The 12,354-nt window shown below is 48.7% G+C and overlaps 1 protein-coding gene across 16 annotated transcripts in view; it reads left to right on the top strand.

The window, feature by feature from the left end:
• The window catches only part of GBF1 (golgi brefeldin A resistant guanine nucleotide exchange factor 1), a 116,235-nt gene extending 105,212 nt beyond the window's left edge, over window positions 1-11,023 (top strand). For 8 of the 16 annotated variants that reach the window (XM_026493972.4, XM_026493971.4, XM_044382060.3 and 5 more), the window contains 16 exons: window positions 169-233; window positions 317-440; window positions 641-712; window positions 855-949; window positions 1,205-1,358; window positions 5,490-5,715; window positions 6,232-6,392; window positions 6,524-6,770; window positions 6,895-7,100; window positions 7,959-8,109; window positions 8,216-8,346; window positions 8,545-8,646; window positions 8,927-9,040; window positions 9,199-9,379; window positions 9,559-9,687; window positions 10,178-11,023. In XM_026493972.4, coding sequence (XP_026349757.1) covers window positions 169-233; window positions 317-440; window positions 641-712; window positions 855-949; window positions 1,205-1,358; window positions 5,490-5,715; window positions 6,232-6,392; window positions 6,524-6,770; window positions 6,895-7,100; window positions 7,959-8,109; window positions 8,216-8,346; window positions 8,545-8,646; window positions 8,927-9,040; window positions 9,199-9,379; window positions 9,559-9,687; window positions 10,178-10,458 — 2,439 coding nt within the window. In that variant the 3' untranslated portion in view covers window positions 10,459-11,023. The remainder of the gene's footprint in view (window positions 1-168; window positions 234-316; window positions 441-640; window positions 713-854; window positions 950-1,204; window positions 1,359-5,489; window positions 5,716-6,231; window positions 6,393-6,523; window positions 6,771-6,894; window positions 7,101-7,958; window positions 8,110-8,215; window positions 8,347-8,544; window positions 8,647-8,926; window positions 9,041-9,198; window positions 9,380-9,558; window positions 9,688-10,177) is intronic. The other 8 variants (XM_044382064.3, XM_044382063.3, XM_044382069.3 and 5 more) reach the window with 1 other exon arrangement.
• Window positions 11,024-12,354: the final 1,331 nt, after the last annotated feature.

Below are 12,354 nucleotides of genomic sequence, written 5' to 3'. Positions count from 1 at the left end.
AGCTGTAAAAGAACGCTGATACAAGCCATTGGCAGTCACCAGCTGTAGGGGGCCCAGTCAGGAGTGTGGGGCACTGAGCTACAAGAAGAAAGCCAGAGAATTTAGTGTGGAGAAGCAGGAAATGCAAAGGGTATATGGAAAGAAATTATTCTTGACCTAATTTTCCAGGTAGAAGATTTTGTGGATCCCAACGGCAAGATCTCTCTGCAGAGGGAGGAGACACCATCAAATCGGTAAGGGCAGATCAGAGGCGAAAGGCCTTAGAGAAGGAGGGTCAGAACTATGGAGCTCACCAAGGTTTGAACTCTTTCTGCAGAGGAGAGTCAACAGTGCTAAGCTTTGTGAGCTGGCTGACACTAAGTGGTACTGAGCAGTCTAGTGTGCGGGGCCCATCCACTGAGAACCAAGAGGCCAAAAGAGCGGCCTTGGACTGTATCAAGGTAACTGCCTCTGCCTACCCCTGGTAAACAAGCCTAGATCCCTCCCTACCAGATAGATGCTGCCCTAGGAACTGAAGAGTAGAATCATCCAGGGCTTATGACCGGAGCTGACTCCTTTTGTCCTCTGTCCTAGCTTCTGGGAACATTCTCTTCCCTCCAGCCCTTGTCACTGACCCTCCTCCCTCTTGCATCCCCTCTAGCAATGTGACCCAGAAAAGATGATCACAGAAAGCAAGTTCCTTCAGCTGGAGTCACTGCAGGAGCTCATGAAGGTACAGAATGAAGAGGGAAGAGGGATGAAAGGGCTGGCTGTGTCTGGGAGGGGAGATGGGGACAATGGTGATTGCCTTAATTTCTGTCAGGGCAGGGCTGGTGGCTGACTTCTCCACACTTTCCTGCTATTGTTTGCTCTAGGCTCTGGTCTCAGTGACACCAGATGAAGAGACATATGATGAGGAGGATGCTGCTTTCTGCCTAGAAATGCTGCTGAGGATTGTGCTGGAGAACAGGTAGAAGGCAGTCTTTAGGCAGGCCTCATACTGGGCTTGTGCCAAAGGGATGGAAGACTGGAGCCATCTTGCTGAGTGGGCTTTAGGGGCAAGAAGCACATGAAGCTGTAGGCAGTGGAGAAGCTTGATCAATATACCTGCCTGCTTAGGGTGTAATACGAATGAGCCCTGAAAGGCCTAACCTGGATCAAAAAGAGAGACTTATTGCCCAGTGGCCTCTCCAACTGAGACTGTCCTCACCCTTATGTTCCTCAGGGACCGTGTGGGTTGTGTGTGGCAGACTGTCCGAGACCATCTGTATCACCTGTGTGTCCAGGCACAGGATTTCTGCTTCCTTGTAGAGCGGGCAGTGGTGGGGCTGCTGCGCTTGGCCATTCGACTACTCCGAAGAGAAGAGATCAGTGGCCAGGTAAGCAGAGTACAGCCTGGAGGGCAAGAAGTATGCAAGGGACTAAAGCCACAATGATTTATGGGTATGGCCTGAGACAGAGAGTACATTTAGTGCCCCATAGCATGAGTGCAGTACGAATCTAACAGGTGGCATTAGGGATGAGTCTAGAATGGTCTCAGGCATGAAGCTGGGACTTAGCACCTCTGCAGGCCCCTATGAATCTGCTCTGTAGGGTTGGATGGCTACTGCCTTGTGGCAGTCTCAGCCCTATACCTCGTTTCCTGGTTCTCATGCTTAGGACCCTCCTGAGATCTCTTGGCTCAAGTATAAAAGACAGCCAGCATAGAACTAAAAAGTGAGTTCAGCAAGGTCACGGGATGTAAGATTAACACAAAAAATTAATCACACAGGGGGGGTGGGGGGGATGGATTAAATGGGTGATGGGCACTAAGGATGGCACTTGTTATGACGAGCATTGGGTGTTATATGTAAGTGATGAACCACTAAATTCTACTCAAATACTATACTGTATGTTAACTAACTTGAATTTAAATTAAAAAAAAATATATGTACATGAGCCTGTACAACAATTTAATAAATTCTAGGCAGTCTTAGAGTCCCAGTATCTTAAAAAAAAAAATCACATTTCCAGATACTAACAGTAAATATATAGAAAATGAAACCAACAGCACAATATCATTTACAAGTGCTTCAAATGAAATGAAATACTGAAATATACACCTAACAAACATGTATAGCATCTCTCTGCTAAAAATTATAAAATGCTAATGAAAGATACCAAGATCTAAATAAAGGCAGAGGCATAGTGTGTTCGTGGATTGGAAGACTCAGTGTAGTAAAGACATCAGTTCTCCCCCAAATGCATCTGTAAGTTTAATGCAACTCCCATGAGAACCCCAGCAAGGTTTTTTTGTAGATCTAGGCTTATTTTAAAATTTAGATTGAAAAGCACAGGCCCTAGGATGGCCAAACATTTGAGAAAGAAAAAAGTGGGAGAAATCACTCCATCTGCTATTAAGGTTTACTATATAGCCACAGTAATCAGAACTGTCTGGTACTTGTGGAGAGAGAGACACATAAGTCAGTGGAACAGAAGAAAGAATCCAGAAATAGACCCACATAGAGATGTTCAACTTTAAGTTTTTGACAAAAGTGCAGAAACAGTTCAATGGAGGAAGGATAGCCTTTTCAGTTGCTAGAACAATTGAAATCCCTGGCCGGGGCTGGGGGGAACAAACAAGTGAACCTTGACCTAAGTACGCTACACCTTATAGAAAAATTAGCTCAGGGGCACCTGGGTGGCTCAGTCAGTTAAGTGGCTGCCTTCAGCTCAGGTCAGGATCCCAGCATCCTGGGATCAAGTCCCATGGGGCTCCTTGCTCAGCGGGGAGCCTGCTTCTCCCTCTCCCTCTGCCTGCCCCTCCCCCTGTTTGTGCTCTCTCATGCATTCTCTCTCTCTCTCAAATAAATTCTTTAAAAAAAAAAAAAAGAAAAGAAAAATTAACTCAAAATGAATCATAAATTTACTTTTTTTTTTTTAAGATTTATTTACTTATTGTGAGAGAGAGAGAGAGTGAGTGAGTGGGCACTTAAGGGGAGGGGCAGAGGGAGACTCCTCAACCAGAGTCCCTGCTGAGCAGGGAGCCTGACACAGGGCTGGATTTCAGGACCCTGAGATCATGACCTGAGCCAAAATCAAGAGTCAGACACCTAACCAACTGAGCACCTAGGCACACCTCAAAATGAATTATAGATTTAAATGTAAAATGTAGAGCTGTGAAACCTTCAGGAAGAAACCTGGGAGAATATCTTCAGGAGCTAGGAAAAGAATTCTTAGACTTGACACCAAAAGCACAATTCATAAAAGGAAAAATTGGTAAATTGGACTTCATTTATTTTATTTTATTTATTTTATTTTATTTTATTTTTTTTTTTTAAAGATTTTATTTATTTGACAGAGAGAGACAGCCAGCGAGAGGGGGAACACAAGCAGGGTGAGTGGGAGAGGAAGAAGCAGGCTCCCAGCGGAGGAGCCCGATGTGGGGCTCGATCCCAGAACGCCGGGATCACGCCCTAAGCCGAAGGCAGACGCTTAACGACTGCGCCACCCAGGCGCCCCAGGACTTCATCAGTTTTAAGAACATATACTCTAGGGGTGCCCAGTTAAGCCTCCAACTCTTGGTTTCAGCTCAGGTCATGATCTCAGGGTCTTTGGGACCCAGCCCTGCATCGGGCTCCGCACTCAGTGGGGAGTCTACTTGAGATTATCTCTCTCTCCCTCTGCCCCTCCCCTGGCACATGTGTGCATGCATTCTCTCTCTCTCTCAAATAAATAAATCTTAAAAAAAAAAAAAAATATTCTATGGAAGGTCATGTGAAAAGGATGAAAAGATAAGGATCATATCTTTGCAAACTACATATCTGAAAAAAAAAAACCTAATATCTAAAATATAAAAGAACTCAAAATACAACAGTAAGAATCCAATTAGAAAATGGGCAAAAGAAATGAACGGACATCCCACTGAAGAAGATATACAGATGGCAGATAAGCACATGAAAACATTTTAGTGATGTTCAACGTTGTTAGCCAGCAGGAAAAGGAAATTGAAGTCATGATGAGATATCACCACCCACCTGTCAGAATGACTACAGTATAAAATAGTGATAATACCAAACCTTGGCAAGGATAACATTTCCAAACAGTAAATATATAGAATATGAAACCAACAACACAATATCATTTACAGGTGCTTCAGTGAAATGAAATACCTGTAGGAATGTAAAATGGTACAGCTCCTCTGTTAGCAGTTTCTTAGTAGTTAACTAAACATGCAGTTACCCATACAATCCAGCAGTTGGATAAATGCCACTCTTGGGTATTTATCCCAGAAACATTAAAGCTTACTTTCTCATAAAAACCTATTCATGAATGTTCATAGAAGCTTTATTTGTAATAGCCAAAAACTGGAATCAGCCCAGATTTTCAACAGGTAAATAGTTAAACTGTGGAGTAAATAGTTAAACCATGGAATTCTGTTCAGCAGTCAAAGTACCAGACTATTGATAACAACTTGGATGAATCTCCAAGGAATTACGCTGAGTGAAAAAAGCCAATCCCAGAAGGCTGTGTACTATATAATTCCATTTATATAACATTTTTGAAATGACAATTTTAAAAGTTATGGACAGATTGCCAGGGGTTAAGGTTGGGGGCAAAAAGAGGCAGGTGTGTTTTTAAAAAGTCAACGTGAGGAATCCTATGGTGGTGGAACTAACTATTCAACATCTTGACTAGTGAAGTATACACAAACCTAAAATTAGGTGATTAAATTGTGTAGAACTTAATACACACATCATACACATATGAGTGAAGTAAAAGTGGGAAACCTGAATAAGATCGGTGGATTGTATCAATGTCAGTATCACTTATCATTTACTGTAGTTTTACATAATGTTACCATCGGGGTAAATGGGGCAAAGCATACAAAGGATCTCTTTGTATTATTTCTTTTTTTTTTTTTTTTTTAAGATTTATTTATTTTGAGAGAGAGCATGTGCACACAAGTAGGGGGAGGGGCAGAGGGAGAGGAGAGAGAGACTCTCAGGCAGACTTCCCGCTGAGTGCAGAGCCCAACGTGGGGCTTGATCCCACAACCATCCGATCATGACCTGAGCCAAAATCAAAAGTTGGACACTTAACCAACTAAGCCACCCAGGCTCCCCTGTATTATTTTTTAATGTGAATTTATAGCTCAATAAAAATTTTAATTAAAAAAAAATGAGGAAGGGGTGCCTGGGTGGCTCAGTCAGTTAAGCATCTGCTTTCAACTTAGGTCAGGATCCCAGGATCCTGGGATTGAGTCCCACATCGGGCTCCTGCTCAGTGGGGAGCCAGCTTCTCCCTCTGTCCCTCCCCCCATTCATGGGCTCGCTCGCCCTCTCTTTCTCAAAAAATAAATAAAGTCGTGAAAAAAAGAAAAAAAAAAACCAACTTGAAGAAAAGAGCAGCAGCAGTACTTTTGGGTGGGTCCTAGCCAAACCATCCTCACTGGCCTAAGGGAACTGGTGGGGAAGGAGTCTAGACAGGAAGCTGTGTGCCCACTTTCTGCTTCTCACCCACCCTCCCAGGTGCTGCTCTCCCTGCGCATTTTGCTGCTAATGAAGCCCAGTGTGCTGTCCCGAGTCAGTCACCAGGTAGCCTATGGGCTCCATGAACTTCTTAAGACCAACGCAGCCAACATCCACTCAGGTGATGACTGGGCCACTCTCTTCACACTGCTGGAATGCATTGGCTCAGGTGTAAAGCCTCCAGCTGCCCTGCAGGCCACAGCCAGGGCTGATGGACCTGATGCTGGTAAGCCCTTTCCCTGGGAGACCCTCATTGGCAGATAAACAGTTATGGCCCCAGGGGTTGAGACAGGAAAACAAAATATAGGTTATTGTATTTAGCAGATTAAATACCCCTGGCTTTCGCCATCTGCTTCCAGAGCTTCCTGTACCCACTGGCCTTTCCCCAGCACTCATGGGTTAAACAGCATGGAGGCTAGTAGGCAACATAGATGGCTATGACATTAGGCTTCCTACTGTCCTGAGGACTATTTTCTCAGAAACTATGCCCTCACCACCACCCCCATCCCCTGACAGCTGCTACTAGATGCCATCAAGAGCCCAAATTAGCTTGCTGCCCCACTTGGTCAAGAGAGAATCTGTCCAGACCATCCTTCAGCCCCCTGGTGACAGGGCTGAAACTAAGCTGGACCAAGAGAGAGGAGAGGCCAGGCTTCAGGACCTATTTCTCAGAACTGAAATCATCCTTCATCCCAGTGTCCCCATTTCCACCCTGACTCTGCCCTTCTCCCTGCTGACTCAGGGGCCCAGTCAGACAGCGAACTCCCATCCTACCATCAGAATGATGTGAGCCTGGACCGAGGATACACTTCTGATTCGGAGGTCTACGCTGACCACTGCAGGCCTGGCAAAATCCACCGATCAGCCACAGACGCTGATGTGGTCAACAGCGGCTGGTTAGTGGTGAGTGAGCATATGGGGAATGGGTGAGTCTTCCCTCCTTGGCCTGTGGGAGATTCCTGGTCGTTCAAGAGGGCATCTAAGAGAAGATCAGGCTCAAGCCTGGGTTCCCAGCAACTCCGTGTGCTTTACAGGTGGGGAAGGATGACATCGATAACTCCAAGCCAAGTCCTGGGCCCAGCCGGCTAGGCCCTTCACCCCTGGTCAATCAGTACAGCCTAACAGTGGGACTGGACCTCGGGCCACACGACACTAAGTCCCTGCTTAAATGTGTAGAATCTCTGTCCTTCATCGTGCGTGATGCTGCCCACATTACACCTGACAACTTTGAGCTCTGCGTCAAGACTCTCCGCATCTTTGTGGAGGCCAGTCTGAATGGCGGTGGGTTACCCAATGAAGGGGCAGCTGGGAAGTAGCCATGTGAATATACGGGGGAAAGGGAGGAAAAAGTAGGCCATCTGTGTCCATGGTTATAGAAAGGTTACCTGGGTCTGGTTCTGCTCAGGGTGCAAGTCCCAGGAGAAACGTGGCAAGAGTCACAAATATGACAGCAAAGGAAACCGCTTCAAGAAGAAATCCAAGGAAGGCTCAGTGCTTCGGCGGCCTCGAACCTCCAGCCAACATGCCACTCGGGGTGGGCATAGTGACGATGATGAGGATGAAGGTGTGCCTGCCAGCTACCATACGGTGTCTTTACAGGTCAGTCAGGACGTAAGTATGGCATCCTTTACTTCCTCTTCTCTCCCTGCCCCTGACATGGGGAGTGTGGGCAGGGCCAGGGACAGCCAGAGCTGAGAGGAAGGGCCTATGTTTTCCAACCCAGGCCCTCGGCCACCACTTCCACAGTGTCCCCCTATCCGAGACCACTGTAAATCTTTGTTTGCTTAATATTTAAGGTTTATGTTTTGAAAAAGTAATATATGCATGTGGTACAAAAATCAGAAGTACAAAAGAGTAAACAGATAAAAGTAAGTCCTATTCCATTCCTGCCCCCAGCTGCTAAGTTCCCCTCCCCAAAGGTAGATGCTGCCACCAGTTTCTTGTCTATCCTTCCAGAGTTATACTTTGTCTATTCAAGGCATATAAAATTTATTTTACGAGCAGACTTTATATCAGTAAATAAATGGAGAACTAATTGTCTTAAATAGAATAACCTCAGAAAAATGATGAAAACCAAAATTATTAAGGTTGACCAGACCTTATTGCCCACCAAAGCCTCTGAGCCTGAGGTTTGCTTTCTGTTTTTAAAATTAACAAGATGAGGCTTTATCTGTCATCAGAAGGTATGATAGAGAATTGAAAAGAAAGTACCTTTCTCACCATGTAATTCATTGTTATTAAACACTGATTCCACACACCTCCTTACGTCTCCTCCACTAGGAATAATACCCAACTTTGGGAAACGCTGGCAGGGGGCAACCAACTCATGAAGTCGAGGAGGAAAGAGGGGTGAGAGGTGGAGTGACTGGTACACTGGGCTCCTGTGAGGACTCAGCCAGGGACAGAGTTTGGGGGGGGCATCAACCAGACCTTACCCCAACTCATATCCTGTCCCTCCTGTGACTCCAGTTGTTAGACCTGATGCACACCCTGCACACTCGAGCGGCCTCTATCTACAGCTCTTGGGCAGAGGAGCAGCGCCACCTAGAGACAGGTGGCCGGAAGATTGAAGCGGATTCACGCACCCTCTGGGCCCATTGCTGGTGCCCGTTACTGCAGGGTAAACTTCAGGGGAGCAGGCCGGGCAGGGTGAGAGGTGGAGCTGGAACTTGGGAAGTACCAGGATCAGGATGCCTGAAGGATCCTGAGCCTGTTCTCACTCTCAGGCATCGCCTGCCTGTGCTGTGATGCCCGGCGCCAGGTGCGGATGCAGGCACTGACCTATCTGCAGCGAGCACTACTGGTACATGATCTGCAAAAGCTAGATGCCCTGGAGTGGGAGTCCTGTTTTAACAAGGTGGGACTTCCCGCTAGTCTTAAAGTTTGAATCCCTAAGACAGGGAGAACTGGGCAGCCCGAAGAGCCCCTAATGTCAGTCCTCAGTCTGCATCCTACCTTTCCTTCTGCTCTGTGCTTATCCACCCCAGCCCCTGGCTTCCTTGGAGCAAGACTGCCAGCTGACCTATTAGGAACACATTGCCTCTTTACCCACCAGGTGCTGTTTCCTCTACTGACCAAGCTCTTGGAGAATATCAGCCCTGCAGATGTGGGCGGGATGGAGGAGACTCGAATGAGGGCTTCCACTCTGCTATCTAAGGTACCGCTCACCACCCTCACCTACCCACTCTCCCAACACCTGCCTTTCTGCGAGGAGGGAGGGAAGCCAGGGCTTCTGCTAGGAGCTAGAGCTGCAGTGTGGGTGCTGGGACCCCCAGCTATGGAGACTCATCAGGACCCAGGGACCTGGGAGGATTCTGGAATTCAGAGGAACCCCTGATTTGGAATTCCCATGCAAGATAGGGAAGGCTTGCCTCCCAGCCTTAGAGAGGGATGCAGATAGCTCTGACCCTTCACCAAAAGGGGCTGGCGGGCCTTAGGTCTTCCTGCAGCACCTGTCTCCACTGCTGTCACTCTCTACCTTTGCGGCCCTCTGGCTGACCATTCTGGACTTCATGGACAAGTATATGCACGCAGGCTCCAGTGACTTACTGGTATGTTCTACCTCAGCCCATCTCCCACTGCCTGCTTCCTCTCCCACCTGCTGGGAAGACATGCTGTTTTCCCCTTGGTGGCTGCCTCCTCCTTAGCATATCCCCCACACACACCCATGCCCTCTTTCCTATTTACATGGTTCCACTGCCACCTACAGTCAGAGGCCATCCCTGAGTCTCTGAAGAACATGCTCCTGGTGATGGACACAGCAGAGATTTTCCACAATGCAGATGCCCGAGGAGGCAGCCCCTCAGCCCTCTGGGAGATCACCTGGGAGCGCATTGACTGTTTTCTGCCCCACCTACGAGATGAGCTCTTCAAGCAGACTGTCATCCAGGGTAGGGGGCTTAGTTCAGCTCTGTGAAAAGAGTCCTCATCAAAGAGTCTGGAGCTAATAATTAGTTCTCTGTATCTCCTGTCTCTCTATCTCATATCAGTGGGAAGACTGGTGGGTAGCCAGGGCTGTGCTGGAAAGAAAGCACTAAGAGCTGCCATCTGGTTTTTCTGCCTTCCCCAGACCCCATGCCCATGGAGCCGCATGCCCAAAAACCTCTGGCCTCAGCCCACATGACTCCTGCTGCTGGGGACACACGGACACCTGGCCATCCACCTCCCCCAGAGATGCCTTCTGAGCTGGGGGCCTGTGGTGAGTCCTTTTGAGCTAGCCTTCTGGGTGTTGAGCAGGAAGTAGGAAGCCTAAGAGGAAGCCCAGGGTAGTTTGGGATTACTGCTAAGCATGGGCTGTGAACCAGGGGAAGGAGGGAACCAGAGTATTTGGGTTGCCTGCTCTTCCTGCGGGAAATGGCAGGACCAAATAAGCTATGATGAGCTATCTGCTTGAGATTTTCAGGCTTGGAAGGAGAAAGCTGGATCAGGAACTTGGAATAAATATGCAGAGGTTGCCCTTTGGGGATTCTAGTAAAGATCAGATCAGAACTTACCTGACCGGAGGTAAAGCAAAGGAGATAGAAGGCAGATAAAAGATAGCTGGATATTTGAATGAGTTTAAAGGGAAGATTCCCAACTACTTAGCCTGATAGGGGTCATTCTGTTCACAGGAAAGGGGAGAAGCAGAGGTTAGGTAAACCAGCGGGGGAATGTGAAGGAGTCTGACCAGCCCCTTGCTCTCCCTGTAGACTTTGAGAAGCCTGAGAGTCCTCGACCTGCCAACAGCAGCTCCCCTGGATCACCAGTGGCATCTAACCCCAGCAGACTGAGCCCTACTCCAGATGGGCCTCCTCCCCTGGCTCAGCCCCCACTGATCCTGCAGCCCTTGGCCTCCCCGCTGCAGGTGGGCGTACCACCCATGACTCTGCCCATCATCCTCAACCCTGCTCTAATTGAGGCCACCTCACCTGTGCCCCTCCTGGCCACACCCCGCCCCACAGACCCCATGCCCACCTCTGAGGTCAACTAAGGCAGGCCCCTCAGAGATCAGGACCAGTACTTCCTACCACACTGTCCCAAGCACCCTTCCAGCTGTCCCCAGGGCACAAACTTTTCAGGCCCAGCCTGAGCTGCTGCCGCTGCTACTTGGATGGGGACCTGAAAAAGAGAAGTTTTATAGCCCCTCCTGGGGACCTACAATCAGGCTGGGGGACCTTCTTCCTCAGCTCTCCATTCCTGGGGGTCTAACCTGAGAACACACTCAGGTATCATGTGCAACCTGGCAGCCCTGGGGAGGCATCTCTGTGCCAACCCTGCAGTGCCCGTCCTCATGCCCCTCCTGCCCGTGGTCAGGCATTGAGAGCCAAGCCAACCACTCTGCACTTTGTGTCCCTCTCCCATCTCCACTCCCATCAGCGCTGGGCCACCTCCTCCAGTTCTTCCTCTTTTATTAATTAGTCAGTTTGGAGTTGATTGGCACCATGGAGGGTTGGCAGGTGGGACTGGACAGAGGGACTACCCACAGGAACATGTACATATGGAAAAACAGGACAACAATGGACTTTTTAATGATGTAATAAATGTCTTAGTACCAATGTCATTGCCCTACCCTCTGGTTTCCTTCTTGAGTTTATGCGCACCGTGTTATTGGGATACCCAGGGCTTGGGCCTCGCATGAACAGAAGTGAGGCTGAACCTACCAACAGTCTGGCCCATGTGACCCCAGGCTAGCAGCCAGCCAGACGCCAGTCAGGATTTCTTCACTAATGCTGCTGCCCTACCACCACCACCACCACCACAGCAGTGCGTTCTTGTCACCAGGGATATGCCAGGGGTTTGGGTATTGTCCTCTTCCCTAACTGCTCCAAGATTGACACCTGAGACAGTCTAAACTAGGGTCAAAGCCAAAGGGAAGGTGAACCAGAGTTAAATTGGGATCAGAGTCAAAGGGAAAGTGAACCAGAGTTGAGCTGTAGTTATTCAAAAGTCTTCCCTCAGATGTGCCCCATGGCCCAGGGGCACAAAGGGGAGCCCCTGGGGCTTAGGAGGGAAGCCGTCTTGCCCACAGCTATGATTGTGTGTTTCTGGGCACAGGGCATTTGTTTTGGCCCCAGACTGAGGAGGGGCAATTTTGTCCTGCCCTACAGTCTCCACCAGCTCACTTACTGAAGCATGACTGGAGAACCTCTCCCATTCTTCCCATTTGCATCAGGATAAGACAAGCGGGAGTATGCATGAGGCAGGCAGTGTGGCTTCTGCAGCCTGAGGCACTGTGGGTGGGAGGCAGAATGCTGTATATGAAGCTTTCCCAGTGGAAGCATCTACATGCTTTGGCTTCCTCCTCCACAGTGGTCCTTTCCCTCTCTAGGGGGAGGCAAGGGAGTGGTACTACCAGTCCTACTACCAGCTAGCTTCCCCCATGGAGAGTTAGGGGCACTCACCCTCTCCGTTTGGGCCCAGCTGGCTATATGATCAGTCAGGAGCTCGGACTTCCCTTTGCTCAGCACAACCACCTGGATGTTGCTGGGAGTCTAGACCTCAGGAAGTGCCTTCCACACGTGTAGGAAAGGGTACCTTGGAAATGGTAACAGCCTCATGTGGAAAAATACTGACACGTGACCTTCTACACTAGTTTTTCCCTCTCCCCTTCCTTCTACCCAGGTAGTCCAGACCATGCCTGGTTTCCACACTACCAGAAGCCTTGCCTGACCCCGTCCCTAGGAAAATTAGGAGTATGGCTGCATTCCTGATCTGCGCTCTTCTGTGTGAGTGCTGAAAGGCCTGGATCTTCAGTCAGGGAGACACTAGGGCCCTCGGCTTCAGCTGAGATGTCTCTGTTCTCCCATCTGAGCTCCACAAGCACTGCCTTTAGAAGCTTCCCTGTGTTTCCCAGTGGGGGAAATAACGTTGGCTTCTTTCAAAGGAA

Source organism: Ursus arctos, unplaced genomic scaffold, assembly GCF_023065955.2.
Source record: "Ursus arctos isolate Adak ecotype North America unplaced genomic scaffold, UrsArc2.0 scaffold_7, whole genome shotgun sequence".
In the NCBI taxonomy this organism is placed as follows: Eukaryota; Metazoa; Chordata; class Mammalia; order Carnivora; family Ursidae; genus Ursus; species Ursus arctos.
Note: the sequence above shows the minus strand (reverse complement) of the source record. Positions and strands in the feature narration are given on the sequence as shown.